The 13,868-nt window shown below is 42.7% G+C and overlaps 1 protein-coding gene across 1 annotated transcript; it reads left to right on the forward strand.

Moving 5' to 3' along the window:
- Positions 1-12,616: 12,616 nt before the first annotated feature.
- Positions 12,617-13,659, forward strand: LOC112249701 (transcriptional and immune response regulator-like). Its single transcript, XM_024419479.2, has one exon. It carries the CDS (start codon positions 12,760-12,762, stop codon positions 13,063-13,065), a length of 306 nt encoding a protein of 101 aa, XP_024275247.1. The 5' UTR covers positions 12,617-12,759; the 3' UTR covers positions 13,066-13,659.
- Positions 13,660-13,868: the final 209 nt, after the last annotated feature.

Raw genomic sequence — 13,868 nt, forward strand, 5'->3', positions numbered from 1 at the left:
CAACTGGGAGACACCTCCAGAACAGAAGCCGAGAAAATGTCTAATGATCCTTCTCTGAGAAGATCGTTATATATTAAACGCACAGTACCAAATGTTCTGTAAACACCAGCCCCACCAGCCCCGAGAGGAAGTCACAACATCAGCTGCTACAGAATCACACAGTGTCACAGACACATTATCAGTGTTCCCTTGAATCCAGTCGGGTGTCAAACTTTAACCACAACATTCAAGACGGGCAGACATTTGATACCGGCAGTTAAACAGGTCAAAGGTCAAAGGTAGAACATCAGTACTTAGTTACAACAGATTTTGTAGACTAACAAGTGAAAACTACTTGATTAAATATGGTGCGTAAACATACATGGTTAACTCCTGTTTTCCTTCTCCCAGGGGGATGCATCTGTCTGCGTCTTCCCGCACATACGTTCATGTTTAATATGTATCAATCCATATCAACAGTAAATCACATACAGGAAAATAATGAATAATAATTTCCCATTACACCAATGAAAACCACACATTGGTTTTGTTTTGTAGTACCGGGCAACCCTACTCTTTAGAGTTCAGAAGCGCTAGCTTGACCATTGAAAGTGCTGATGTGGATATCCCAAGCTTTAGCCAGGGTTTCCGTCAAAGTCTGCAGATAGTTACTGTAAATAAGTGCTGTAATGTTGTCCCTTAGCCAATCTGTTGGTTCTAGGGCCCTTGGCCCAGTGCTCCCAGTCCAAATGTGTCCTTTGGCACACAGCATACTCTGCTGCTCTCAGTAGGTAGGGGCTACCACAGACACTAGCAGTTGATTAAAGGCATCTGCATTCTTCCCAGCCGAAATACTTAGTGTATTTTTTTTTAACTAGGCAAGTCGTTTAAGAACAAATTCTTAGTTACAATGACGGGCCTAGGAACAGTGGGTTAACTGCCTTGTTTAGGGGCAGAACGACAGATTTGTACTTTGTGAGCTCAGGGATTCGATCTAGCCACCTTTCCATTACTGGCCCAACGCTCTAACTACTAGGGTACCTGCCAGCCCATATATGACCAGTAGTGGAAAAGGTACCCAATTGTCATACTTGAGTAAAAGTGAAGATATCTTAATAGAAAATTACTCACGTAAAAGTGAGTCACCCAGTAAAATACTACTTGAGTGAAAATATAAAAGTATTTGTTTATAAATATACTTAAGTATCAAAAGTAAATGTAATTGTTAAAATATACTTAAGTATTAAAAGTAAAAGTATTAATAATTTCAAATTCCTTATATTAAGCAAACCAGATGGCCCAATGGTCTTGGTTTTTAAATTTACGGATAGCCAGGGGCACTCTCCAACACTCAGACATCATTTACAAACAAAGCAGGGATGACCAGGGATGTTCTCTTGATAAGTGTGTTAATTTGGAAAAATGTTCTGTTCTGCTAAGCATTCAAAATGCAATGAGTACTTTTGGCTGTCAGGGAAAATGTATGGAGTAAAAAGTACATTATTTTCTTTAGGAATGTAGTGTGTAAAAGTAAAAGTTGTCCAAAATATAAATAGTAATGTACAGATACCATCAAAAACTACTTAAGTAGTACTTTAAAGTATTTTTACTTAAGGACTTTACACCACTGAGTTAGGAGGGAGCTAGTCAAAGGCCCCAGCTGTGGGGAGAGGGAAATGGAGAGTATAGGGAGTTGAGAGGCTCTAGTCGTGAGGACAGGGGGAGGGAGCTCCAGGAGCGGAGAGTGTGGAGGCCCCAGCCATGGGGTGGAGAGAGGGGAGTCGGCAAGACTGAGCCCTGGGGACGGAGCACCAGCCTTAAGTCTGTCTGCCCTGACCTTGTCCTCCAGCCAGGATGAACAATGAGCCTGTCCCTCCCAGAGCCTCTCCCACTCTCCTCTGGAACCTTCCTGTCCTTCACCTGGCGCCAGTCCAAATGACTCCCCATGGGATTGTAGGCTCAATGTTAGGTCGACAGAGCCAATAGGACAGATCCAAGATAAAATTGTTCTTGGCAGGACCTATGCTGTCAGTTTGATTGTTACTCAAGTAATTGTGTCCATCGCTATTGTAACTGGCGTTCCTGTGCGTGCCTAACAGTATAGCTTCCTTCCTAGAAAGTCCTTACTGGTACTCGATCTCAGATCCTCTGCCTTTCAAACACACGTGACCGCCCACTTGCCAACATCTTATCCAAAACCACTTACATAATAAGTGGGACGAAAGGGATGCCATATCCCTCTGATGTGGTCGGACAATATGGCCAAAACCATTTGCCACTGTGACAGGAAGCCACATTCTAATGTACTAACCATTCTGACTAAGTTGTGAGTGGGACTGCATTACTATGGTGATTGGTGACACAGTCGAACGTGCTGATGTCATTCACCATGCCCTCCTACCCTCCTACTCCCTCTCGCACCCCCCTCTCACCTCTCCCCCATTCACCTGATCTTGTTGTCACCTCAGCGTGTGGTATTGTTGGAAATCCCTTCCCCCTCACCTTTCCTGTTCGTGTCCCTGCATTGCCATGGAGATGGTATGTAAGGCACATGACCCACAGGTGATCTCAAAGACACAACAACAGTGTTCGTCACAGGTAACCTAACCTAACTTAGCAGGTGTAAAAGAAAAGCCTGAAACTAGATCCCCTACATACTGGTCTTGATGAGAAGAAAATAAATGTTGGGGGAGGTTCTCGTCTGCACTGTTCAACCAATCCAGTAAATGTGGAGGACAAGTTAAGATGGAGTGTTGCCTTGTTAACATCCATAAGCAAAAGTCGTGTCACAGGCTCTCTTTCCATTTCCCCTGAAAACCGGAACATCTGTAATGATACACATAGACAGCAACAATGTGTCGGTTTTTTTCTGGTTTTAGTGGTTATTATGTTGTAACTGAAACTGTACGATATCAAGAGACATTAAGTTTGACTGATACCTATTTATGTTCTTGTGTGTTCCATGCAAGACAAAGCAAAACATTTTTTTTTTTTAACTTCTGACCCGATTTGGTACAGTCCTACGCTATTCACACCTATAATTCTAGTATTCATCCTAAATGGCACCCTATTCCCTACATAGTGCACTACTTTGGACCAGGTTCTCTTGTCCAAAGTAGTGCACTATATAGGGTACAGGATGCCATTTGGGATGGTGCCCTAGTCTGGAATGTCACCTTGACCCCCTAGGACCATGCAGTGACCCTAATGAGGTACCTGATCATGTGTTGCCTTGATGTGTCTTTGGCGTTCAGACTCTGATTGGATAGTGATGTGAAGACAGATGCACCATGGCCCTCGTGGCCGTCTTAGTGCAACCAGCCGTGATCAGAGGTAGAGGCGAGCCGGCAGCAGCCGGTTTGAGCCGGTTCTGTGTAATGCTGCCTGCCTGCCTGGGTGCCCAGGCTGTGTGTGGGAGCGATGCACAGTCATTTAATCTGCATGTTCAGGCCTGTCCCTGGGGGAGAGGAGGACAAAGGGAGAAAGAGAGAAAGAGGAAACACAAGCTCTATAGCTCTGCCTGCTCTGTGCGTGCCAGTGCTGCCTCCAGAATTTCTGGCCAAAAGTTGCCCGATCTCTCTTGCCTGCCTTCTGCGCCAGGCTCCCTGAGGGTTATGAAACTCATCCCAGAAAAACTGAAAAAGCTTATTATTATTTTGTTTTCCTTTTTGTCATCGAAAACACAAAACCTTTTCTGGTAAACCCTACTCCGTTAGATGATTTATTAAGCCTATTTCCCATAACTGTAGGTATTAGACTTTTATTGACACTAAAACTGGATTGGACCCCCCTTGAAGAGCTCCTCTTTATAATAGGCTTTAAAAGTCAGTCAAGCGTTGCTGTGTGTTTTTCAGTCACAGGCCAATGAGTGAACTGATGAATGCACCTGTGTTACCGTCAGGAGATCACACACACACACACACACACACACACACACACACACACACACACACACACACACACACACACACACACACACACACACACACACACACACGTTCTTGTACAGGTAGCGTTGTGGGGACACACAATTCAGTCCCATTCAAATGATATTTTCCCTAACCCTAACCTGCACTCTTACCGTAACCCTAACCCTAACCTTAACCCAAAAACCTAACCTTAACTTCTTGGATATAGGGGGCGCTCTTTTAATTTATGGATAAAACAACGTGCCCGTTTTAAGCGCAATATTTTGTCACGAAAAGATGCTCGGCTATGCATATAATTGACAGCTTTGGAAAGAAAACACTCTGACGTTCCCAAAACTGCAAAGATATTATCTGTGAGTGCCACAGAACTCATGCTACAGGCGAAACCAAGATGAAACTTCAAACAGGAAATGAGCAGAATTTTTGAGGCTCTGTTTTCCTTTGTCTCCTTATATGGCTGTGAATGTGCCATGAACGAGCCTGCCCTTTCTGTCATTTCCCCAAGGTGTCTGCAGCATTGTGACGTATTTGTAGGCATATCATTGGAAGATTGGCCATAAGAGACTACATTTACCTGGTGTCCGCCCGGTGTCCTTTGTCTAAATTGGTGCGTAATCTTCAGCTGCAGGCATTTTCCCATGGGATTCAGAGGAGAAAGCACACGTCCACAAACGATATATCATCGAAGAGATATGTGAAAAACACCTTGAGGATTGATTCTAAACAATGTTTGCCATGTTTCAGTCGATATTATGGAGTTAATTTGGAAAAAAGTTTGGCGTTTTGATGACTGAATTTTCGTTTTTTTTTGGTAGCCAAACGTGACGCATCAAACGGAGCGATTTCTCCTAAACAAATAATCTTTCAGGAAAAACTGAACATTTGTGTGTTTTGTCCTATATTAAAAAATATATTATTTTTTAAAATCCCAGCACCCGTCCCCGCAGGAGGCCTTTTGGTAGGCCGTCCTTGTAAATAAGTATTTGTTCTTAACTGACTTTCCTAGTTAAATAAAGGTTAAATAAAAAATAAATTTAAAAAAGATGCTGGCTTGCCACTGCCATTGGAGAGGTGCCATGGGTAAGATCTGTTATAAACACAGCCAGGGCCCAAATTCACTTCTCAGAATTGCGTAATAATGTGGCATTGGGTCATGGTTATGGGATGATTTCTGCCAGCAACACAGATTCCTGTAAGGCAGGGATCATCAACTAGACTCAGCCACTGGATGATTTTTTCTTGATCGGATGGTCGGGGGGCCGCAACATAATTACTAATCATTTGTGTACGGCAAATTTACTGCAAGAAGCCCAAACAGATATAATATCTGACTAAAACATAATAATTTCAAACCTTACTTACATTTGTATATGATCACGTGTCTCTCTATTATGCGTGGAAATACCTGGGAACAGATTTCCAAAATTAAAATCCTGGTGTTCTTACATACATTTTTTTATGTCCAACAATGAAAATGCAACCCCTCCCCCCAGTGAATACAGCAGAACTGTAATTGTCCCACCCTATATGATAAGAGGACTGTGTCGTTCAGTACAGAACAACCTGGTCTCACACACACCTGGCCCCAATTCCCAGTGATTAGTAATTGAATAAGTGTGTCCTTGGTTTACCATTGTCCTGTTGTTTATTGTTACAATGTCCGTTGGTGCGTGTGGTGCGTGTGTGTTTTGGCTTTCGTGCCATTGTGGATTGCGCAGATGATTACGGGTCTCGTCCCATGTGTTAATCATTGTGCGCTTGTGTTATTTATTTGAGGTACTCCTCGCTCTTTTGTTTTGGGTTTCTACCCTGTGTTTTGTATACGTGTTTGTTTGGTCTTTGTCCCCGTGCCTTTACACGGCACGCCTTAATTTTGGTGTAATAAAAAAAACTATTACGCATTCCTGCGCCTGTCTCCCGAATCATTCATACCAACGTGACAATAACTGTGCCCGTCAGAACGACAGTAGCCGAGTAAACAACACACAGCTTGACGTACCTATTTGACAGTTATTTGACAAAGTTATCTGATTGACACGCAATAACCTGCGCTAAATAGGTAATGGGGTGCCATTTGGGACGCAGAAGTGTCCTAGACTGCTCAGTCTGCCATAAAGCCTCACTAAGATAATACTGGATAGAAATATCAACACCCACACCCTACATTATTAATATAGGACATGGCCACGTTAACTGGCTGGTTGACATCATATCCCAAACTACAATGCATGAAATCATCCACTCCAGACAGAGCTCCAAGAATATCCGACAATGGTGCAACTCGAACTCCAGCAGTGACAGAGTTAGGTAAGCCATGCACACACAGACAGGATGGAGAAGAACTAAAAGAAAATCAGTTTACCTCATAACACTGGCCACAATGACAATATTATTGAATTTGACTGATATTAGTGATAGAGGAGATAGTGGTTATCAGTGGCACTATATACTGTCATATAATGCATCTTAGAATCCATCATAAAACAAGATGCAGACAAGATCAAGACATGGGGATAGGGGATAGAGTTAGCTACAGAAGGACATTGACCCTGTTGGTCTAGTACACATTTATGATTCAGACATGAACAAACTGTTCTGCCAAGCAAGCGGAGACAGTTTATGTCTGGAAAAGGAGTCTCCACAGAGTTGACCCCAAGGGGAAGAATGATGACAAGACCTTTGACCCTTGCTAAATTTAGCGCCCTTTTGTTGTGATTAATACGGGGACACTTGTCTGCATGAGAGAATGGGGTAAATGGCCCGAACCCCCCTACTTCCGTTTCCCCGCTGGCTGCACCAAGAGATCTCATTGTGCAGCGCTGGCTGTCTGTGACTGTGTCTCACAGTCGAAAATGATCCTCACTCACCCGCACAGTCATGAAGAAGGTGCAACAGCGCATCTCCCCCCTCAGGAGGTTGAAAGGGTTTGGCATGGGCCATCAAATCCTCCCAAAAATATACATCTGCGCCATTGAGAGCATCTTGACTGGCTACATCACTGCTTTATATGGCAACAGCAATGCCCTCGATCACATGGCGCTACAGAAGGTGTTGCGGACAAGCTCCCTGCCATCCAGGACCTCTATATCAGGCGGTGTGAAAGGAAGGCCTGGAAAATCGTTAAAGACTCCAGCCACCCAAGTCATATGCTGTTCTTTCTGCTTCTGTATGGCAAGCGGTACCGGTGCATCAAGTCTGATACCAACAGGCTCCTGAACAACTTCTATCCCCAAGCCATAGCAAACAAAATGGCTACGCGGACTATCTAAGTTTACCATATTTTGGCACTGTCTCTATGCACACTAACAGGACTCTACATGCTCGCTCACACACACACGCACACGCACACGCACACACACACACACACTTCATTTGCTCACACACACATAACATGCACATACATTTATACTGATTCTATACACATGCACACACACTCACATAGAATCATCATGTACGCTGCTGCTACTCTGTTTATCATATATCCCAATGCCTAGTCACCTTACCCCTATACATACATATCTACCTCTATCTATTTTGTTCTACCTCATGATATTTTTAGTACTATATTCATATTGATTACTGCATTGTTGGGTTTAGAGCTTGCAAGAAAGGCATTTCACTGTACTTGTGCACATGACAGTGTCTCTGCTCTGAAGGCCAAGGCAAACTTTTTTATTAACATAATTTGTGAAGCAAAGGGAAATTCTAAACGGATCTGGGAGAATCTAAAAAAGTTAACATGGAAAGAGCATAGTAACACTGCAAAAAGACTAGAAATCATAGTGAATAACAATCTAACACAGGATGCAGTCGAAATAGCAATAGCCTTCAATTCCTACTTTATTGACTCTGTCAGGGTACTGACACAGAACCCCTCCACTGGTTTCTTGGGCTCAGTGCTCGTGAATGACGCTCAACCTGTCTTCATCATAAGGGAGGTTTCTGAGTCAAAGGTGAACAAGGTGATTAGCTCACTAAATAACTCTAAAGCCAAAGATGTGTTTGGGCTGGGCTCTACCTTTCTTAAAAACTGCAAAGAGTCACTCATTGGCCCTATGACTAAGGTTACCAACACATCTATTGGTCTCGGGGTGTTTCCAAGGGTATGGAAGTCGGCTATCTTTAAATCAGGCGACCCTGCTGACGTGAGTAACTATAGGCCCATTAGTATACTACCTGTGGTGTCAAAGGTTGTTGAAAAGTGTGTAGCAGAACAACTGATTGCCCACCTCAACAACAGCCCCTTCACATTACACTCCATGCAGTTTGGCTTCAGAGCGAAACACTCCACAAAAACGGCCAACTGCTTTCTTCTGGAAAATGTGAAGTCCAAGATGGACAAAGGGGGCGTTGTTGGGGCTGTGTTTCTGGACCTAAGGAAGGCTTTTGATACTGTTAACCATGAGATTCTCATCACAAAATTGTCCAAGTTCAACTTTTCCCCTGATGCCTTGAGATAGATGAAATCATACCTTGAGGCGGAACTCAGTGTGTCAGAGTGAGCAATGAGCTGTCGCCCTCTCTTAGCTATGATGTGGGCGTGCCCCAAGGGTCAATACTGGGGCCCCTCCTGTTCAGCCTGTACATTAATGATCTGCCTTCTGTCTGTACTGGGTCTGAAGTTCAAATGTGTGCAGATGATACAGTGCATGCAAAGAGCAAACAACAAGCTGCACAAGAACTCACTAATGTAATGGTCCAGGTTACAAAGTGGCTCAGTGACTCGTGTTTGCATCTCAATGTGAAAAAAACTGTTTGCATGTTCTTCACAAAGAGGGCAACAGATGCTACTGAGCCAGATGTCCATGTGTCAGGGGAGAAGCTACAGGTGGTATCTGATTTTAAGCACCTTGGCATCATACTTGATCCCAACCTCTCTTTTAAAAAGCATGTGAAAAAGGTAATTCAAATAACCAAATTCAACCTAGCTAATTTCCGATTTATACGAAATTGTTTGACTGCAGAGGTAGCAAAACTGTACTTCAAATCTATGATACTCCCCCACTTAACATATTGCTTGACTAGTTGGGCCCAAGCTTGCTGTACAACATTAAGACCTATTCAGTCTGTCTACAAACAGGCTCTCAAAGTGCTTGATAGGAAGCCCAATAGCAATCATCACTGTTACATCCTCAGAAAGCTCCTGAGCTCCTGAGTTGGGAAAATCTTGTGCAATACACCGACGCATGTCTTGTATTCAAGATCCCAAATGGCCTGGCTCAGTATTTTTGTTAAACAGAAAACCCAAACATATGGCAGCAGATCCACAAGGTCTACCATGAGAGGTGACTGTATAGTTCCCTTAAGGAAAAGCACCTTTAGTAAATCCGTTTTCTCTGTGAGAGCTTCCCATGTCTGGAATACACTGCCATCAGACACACATAACTGCATCACACGTCACACTTTCACAAAATGCTTGAAGACATGGCTAAAGGTCAATCAAATTTGTGAACATGGTCCCTAGTTGTGTGTTGCTGCTTTCCATGTTGTCTGTTGTCTGTAGCTTGTGAAGTGTGGAAACACTTTGTTGCTTTTATGAATTTTGTCTTGCTGCTTTTTGTTCTATGTTGCTATGTCTGTATGCCAAGTCTTGCTTGTCCTATGTTGCTCTGTCTGTATGCTACATCTTGCTTGTCCTATGTTGCTATTGTCTATATTGTAATTGTTTTTAATAACCTGCCCAGGGACTGCGGTTGAAAATTAGCCGGCTGGCTAAAACCGGCACTTTTACTGAAACGTTGATTAATGTGCAGTGTCCATGTAAGAAAAAAAAAAACTCAACTCAAGTACTTTTGGGTCATAAATATGCCATTTTGCTGACTCAACCTTTCCGGAAACTGGCTAATATTCTGTGTCCTCAGTCATAACTCGCATGCCAGCTCGAGACAGGCAAGTATCCTGTGGCGAGACAGTGTACAGACAGCCCTGGGGCCTCAGTACATAAACGGAGTTTAAGTGAGGGGTTCTGTATTGTACATTGTTTCACTCAGCACAGACAGACAATGACAAAATAACCAGCATTCCATACCTTGGCACAACTCTCTAAACAACTTCTCTAGAGACACATACCAGAACAATTGCTGAGAGAGGTAACAGTCTCTAACCTTTGTTTCCATGTAAGGGAGTGTGTACATCAATGAGGGGAGTGAACTACATAACAAAGGGCAGTGGGAACTTTCCCTCAGTCCAGGCAGGGCAAACATGCTAAGGAATGGGGGGCATCTTGAGGGTTCAAGCTCAATGAACATTCACAGTGAGTATTTACAAGATATGTGCCCTAGACGATTGTGTATGATGTGGAGTTTATACATTCCAAAGTTTTTAAAGAGGAACGCCTTTCTCTGGCTCCGTCCCAAATGCCACCCTATTCCCTATATACTACACTACTTTTGACCAGGGCCAATTGGGAATAAGGTTCCATTTGGGATGCACACTCTGTTATCATCAGTATGGAGCTGGGTCTCGGGATGCACCCCTTCCTCCCAGTCAGACCTGCCAGTAAAAACAACAACATCCCCCCTGGTTTGGAAAACGTAACGAAGGGTATTTATAGTGCTACTAACTGGAATGTTTAAATGTAACCTGTTTTTATATTTTAGAAAGTAAAGGCAGTAATAATACTGACAGCAACAGTAATAAGTTGAAGAGACTGAACTGCTGGGTGTCACCCTAGATAGCAAGCTATCATGGTCAAAACATGTAGACTCAATGGTTACTAAAATGGGAAGTGGTCTGTCCTTGATAAGGCATTGCTCTGCTTTCTTAATATCTCAGTCAATCAGAAAAGCTCAACAGGCACTAGCGTTTTGTCGCTCCTGGACTACTGTCCAGTTGTGTGGTCAGTTGCCGCAAAGAAGGAAAAAGGCAAATTGTAGTTGCTCCAAAACAGAGCAGCACGTATTGCACGTAGATTTACATGGAGGGTGAATGTCAATGACATGCATGTCAATCTCTCCTGGCTCAAAGTTGGGGAGAGATTGACTGCATCACTTTGTCTTTGTGCGAGGTGTTGATGTACTGAAGGTACCGAACTGTCTGTTCAAGCAGTTGGCACACAGATTGGACACTCATCGGTATCACACAAGACATGCAACCAGAGGTCTCTACACAGTTCCTAGGTCCAGAACAAAGGCTGGGAAACACACAATATTAAATAGAGCCATGACTAAATTGAACTCTCTGCCACCCCAGGTAACTCAAACTAGCAATAAAACCATATAATAAAAAAAAGATTCACTAGCTGTGGGTCGCTTTGGAAGGGAGTGTCTGCTGAATGGCTAAATTGTAATGTAAATTCAGTGCTATGTATGTATATTTATGAATATTTTGTATTTTATTTGTAGTGTTGTTTCCTGTTTGGACCCCAGGAAGAGTAAAAATTCAGACATTTTCAAGCCTTGCCATAGATTTTCAAGACGATTTAAGTCAAAACTGTAACTAGGCCACACAGGAATATTCAATGTCATCTTGGTAAACAACTGTAAATTTGGCCTTGTGTTTTAGGTTATTGTCCTGCTGAAAGGTGAATTTGTCTTCTAGTATCTGTTGGAAAGCAGAGTGAAGCAGGTTTTCCTCTAGGATTTTGCCTGTGCTTAGCTCCATTCCATTTATTTTTTATCCTAAACAACTCCCTAGTCCTTGCCGATAACAAGCATACCTTTAACATGATGCAGCCACCACCATGCTTGAAAATATGAAGAGATGTACTAAGTGATGTGTTGTGTTGTATTTGCCCCAAATATAACGCTGTGTATTCAGGACATAAAGTTAATTTATTTTCCACATTTTTTGCAGTTTTACTTTTGTGCCTTATTGCAAACAGGATGCATGGTTTAGAATATTTTTATTTGGTACATGCACCTTTCTTTTCACTCTGTCATTTAGGTTAGTATGGTGGAGAAACTACAATGTCGTTGATCCATCCTCAGTTTTCTTCTATCACAGCCATTAAGCTCTGCTACTGTTGTAATAAAGTCGCCATTGGCATCATGGTGAAATTCCTGAGCGGTTTCCTTCCTCTCTGGCAACTGAGTTAGGAAGGACACCTGTATCTTTGTAGTGACTGGGTGTATTGATATACCATTCAAAGTGTAATTAATAACTTCACTGTGCTCAAAGGGATATTCAGTGCCTGCTTTTTTTTACAAGGCATTGGAAAACTTCCCTGGTCTTTGTGGTTGAATCTGTGTTTGAAATGTACTGCTCGACTGAGGCACCTTTCAGAAAATGTTATGTGCGTTGTACAGAGAGGAGGTAGTCATTAAAAAAGTTACAAATCATGTTAAACACTATTGTTGCACACAGAGTTAGTCATATCATCTTATTATGTGACTGGTTAAGCACATTTTTACTCCTGAACTTATTTAGGTTTGCCATACCAAAGGGGTTGAATACTTACTGACTCAAGATGTTTCAGCTTTTCATTTCTTATTAATTTGTCAAACTTTCTAAAACACAATTCCACTTTAACATTATGGGGTATTGTGTGTAGACCAGTGACACACAATCACAATTAAATCCATTTAAAATTCAGGCTGTAAACAGAACAAAATTAAGAAAAAGTCAAGGGGTGTGAATAATTTCTGAAGGCACTGTAAGTAGCTTACTGTTGCAGTCGGTGTAGAGAGTCAGTCATTCCCTGGAACCAGTGATGTCACTTCTGTAACTGGGGCTTGACTGCACGAGCTTCCCTATAATCCCTTTAAATAGCGCAGGCAGCGCTCACAGCCTTCACTCACTGCAATCCCTCTCAGGCGAGTAGTGCTCTCTCTCCCCCCTACAACACCAGTCAAAGGAGTTGCTGGACCAGTTTCTGAGACTGCACCGCAGCCGTTACAATAGAGTCATCAAGATGACTAGCTACATTGTATCCTCCGACTCTCGCCGTGTCAGCCCATCGGTCCACGGGAACAAATTCGACACTGCCTACCGCAAGAAGGCCGTGCCCAACATATTCGAGAACGTCAACCAGGACGCGGTGATGAGGCTGTTCGAGAAAACCGGGGACAAGAAAGCGGAGGAGAGGGTGAGGAGCATCTTCTCCTTCACGCAGGACCCAGCGGAGACGGCCAAAGCTCTGATGGCGCTCAAGCAGCGAAAGAAGGACAAGTTCTTCCAGATCGTGGGCCTGGTTCGCCACATGCTGAAACTGCGTTGAACATTCTCTTTCGGCTCTGCTGAACGAGTTGAATTGAAGTGCCCAACAATGTCGCTGCAGCGGTTGGTCAGGTAATGCCGACCTGTCATGGAGAAGAAACGTCCTCGAATGGATTTTGCCTAAATTCAAGCCACTTGCTTCGAAGGCAACAAAGTGAGACTATTCCATGAACATGCACTCCATGCGTAATGGTATGTTCGTTTGGATACGTCGTGCTGGATGGAGAAAGAAGGAGGTGAATGGAATACCGAGGGTTGTTGTCCCGAACAAAGAAACATGGAGACACGATGCTCTCCCTGACTGACTATGCATTCTGTCGAATGCTTCACATTCAATGTGTACCTTATAGGTGCCTGTTTGCTGGTACATAGTAATTATAAGAAGAGACTGCCGAAGAAACTGTCTGAAAATGCCTGTTCCGGTGAAAACATATGCCTTGTCTCTGTATCATTTTAACTTTGTGATACCTGCTATAAACACGGTTTATTAGTGGCCACAAATGTATTTGTAACAAAAATGTTACAGCAATATAATGACATGCATTTATGAAATGTCCTTTTGCAATTTCTTTAATAAATTATTATTGAAATATAATGTCCATTCTCTTTGCTTTCATTTCAAATGACTCCACATCACATTACTTTGTTTGAATCCTCTCTGATAGGCCTGTTTTCACCTTAGTTTGTAAATACACTGTAATTATTTCAGGCTTCATTTAGTCTAAAATGGGGTTCATCCTTTATTAATAATTCCATTAAGTTACACCTTTATATAATAAAATGACTGTTTTTCCAGATGGAACT

This window comes from Oncorhynchus tshawytscha, linkage group LG04 (assembly GCF_018296145.1).
Source record: "Oncorhynchus tshawytscha isolate Ot180627B linkage group LG04, Otsh_v2.0, whole genome shotgun sequence".
NCBI lineage: Eukaryota > Metazoa > Chordata > Actinopteri > Salmoniformes > Salmonidae > Oncorhynchus > Oncorhynchus tshawytscha.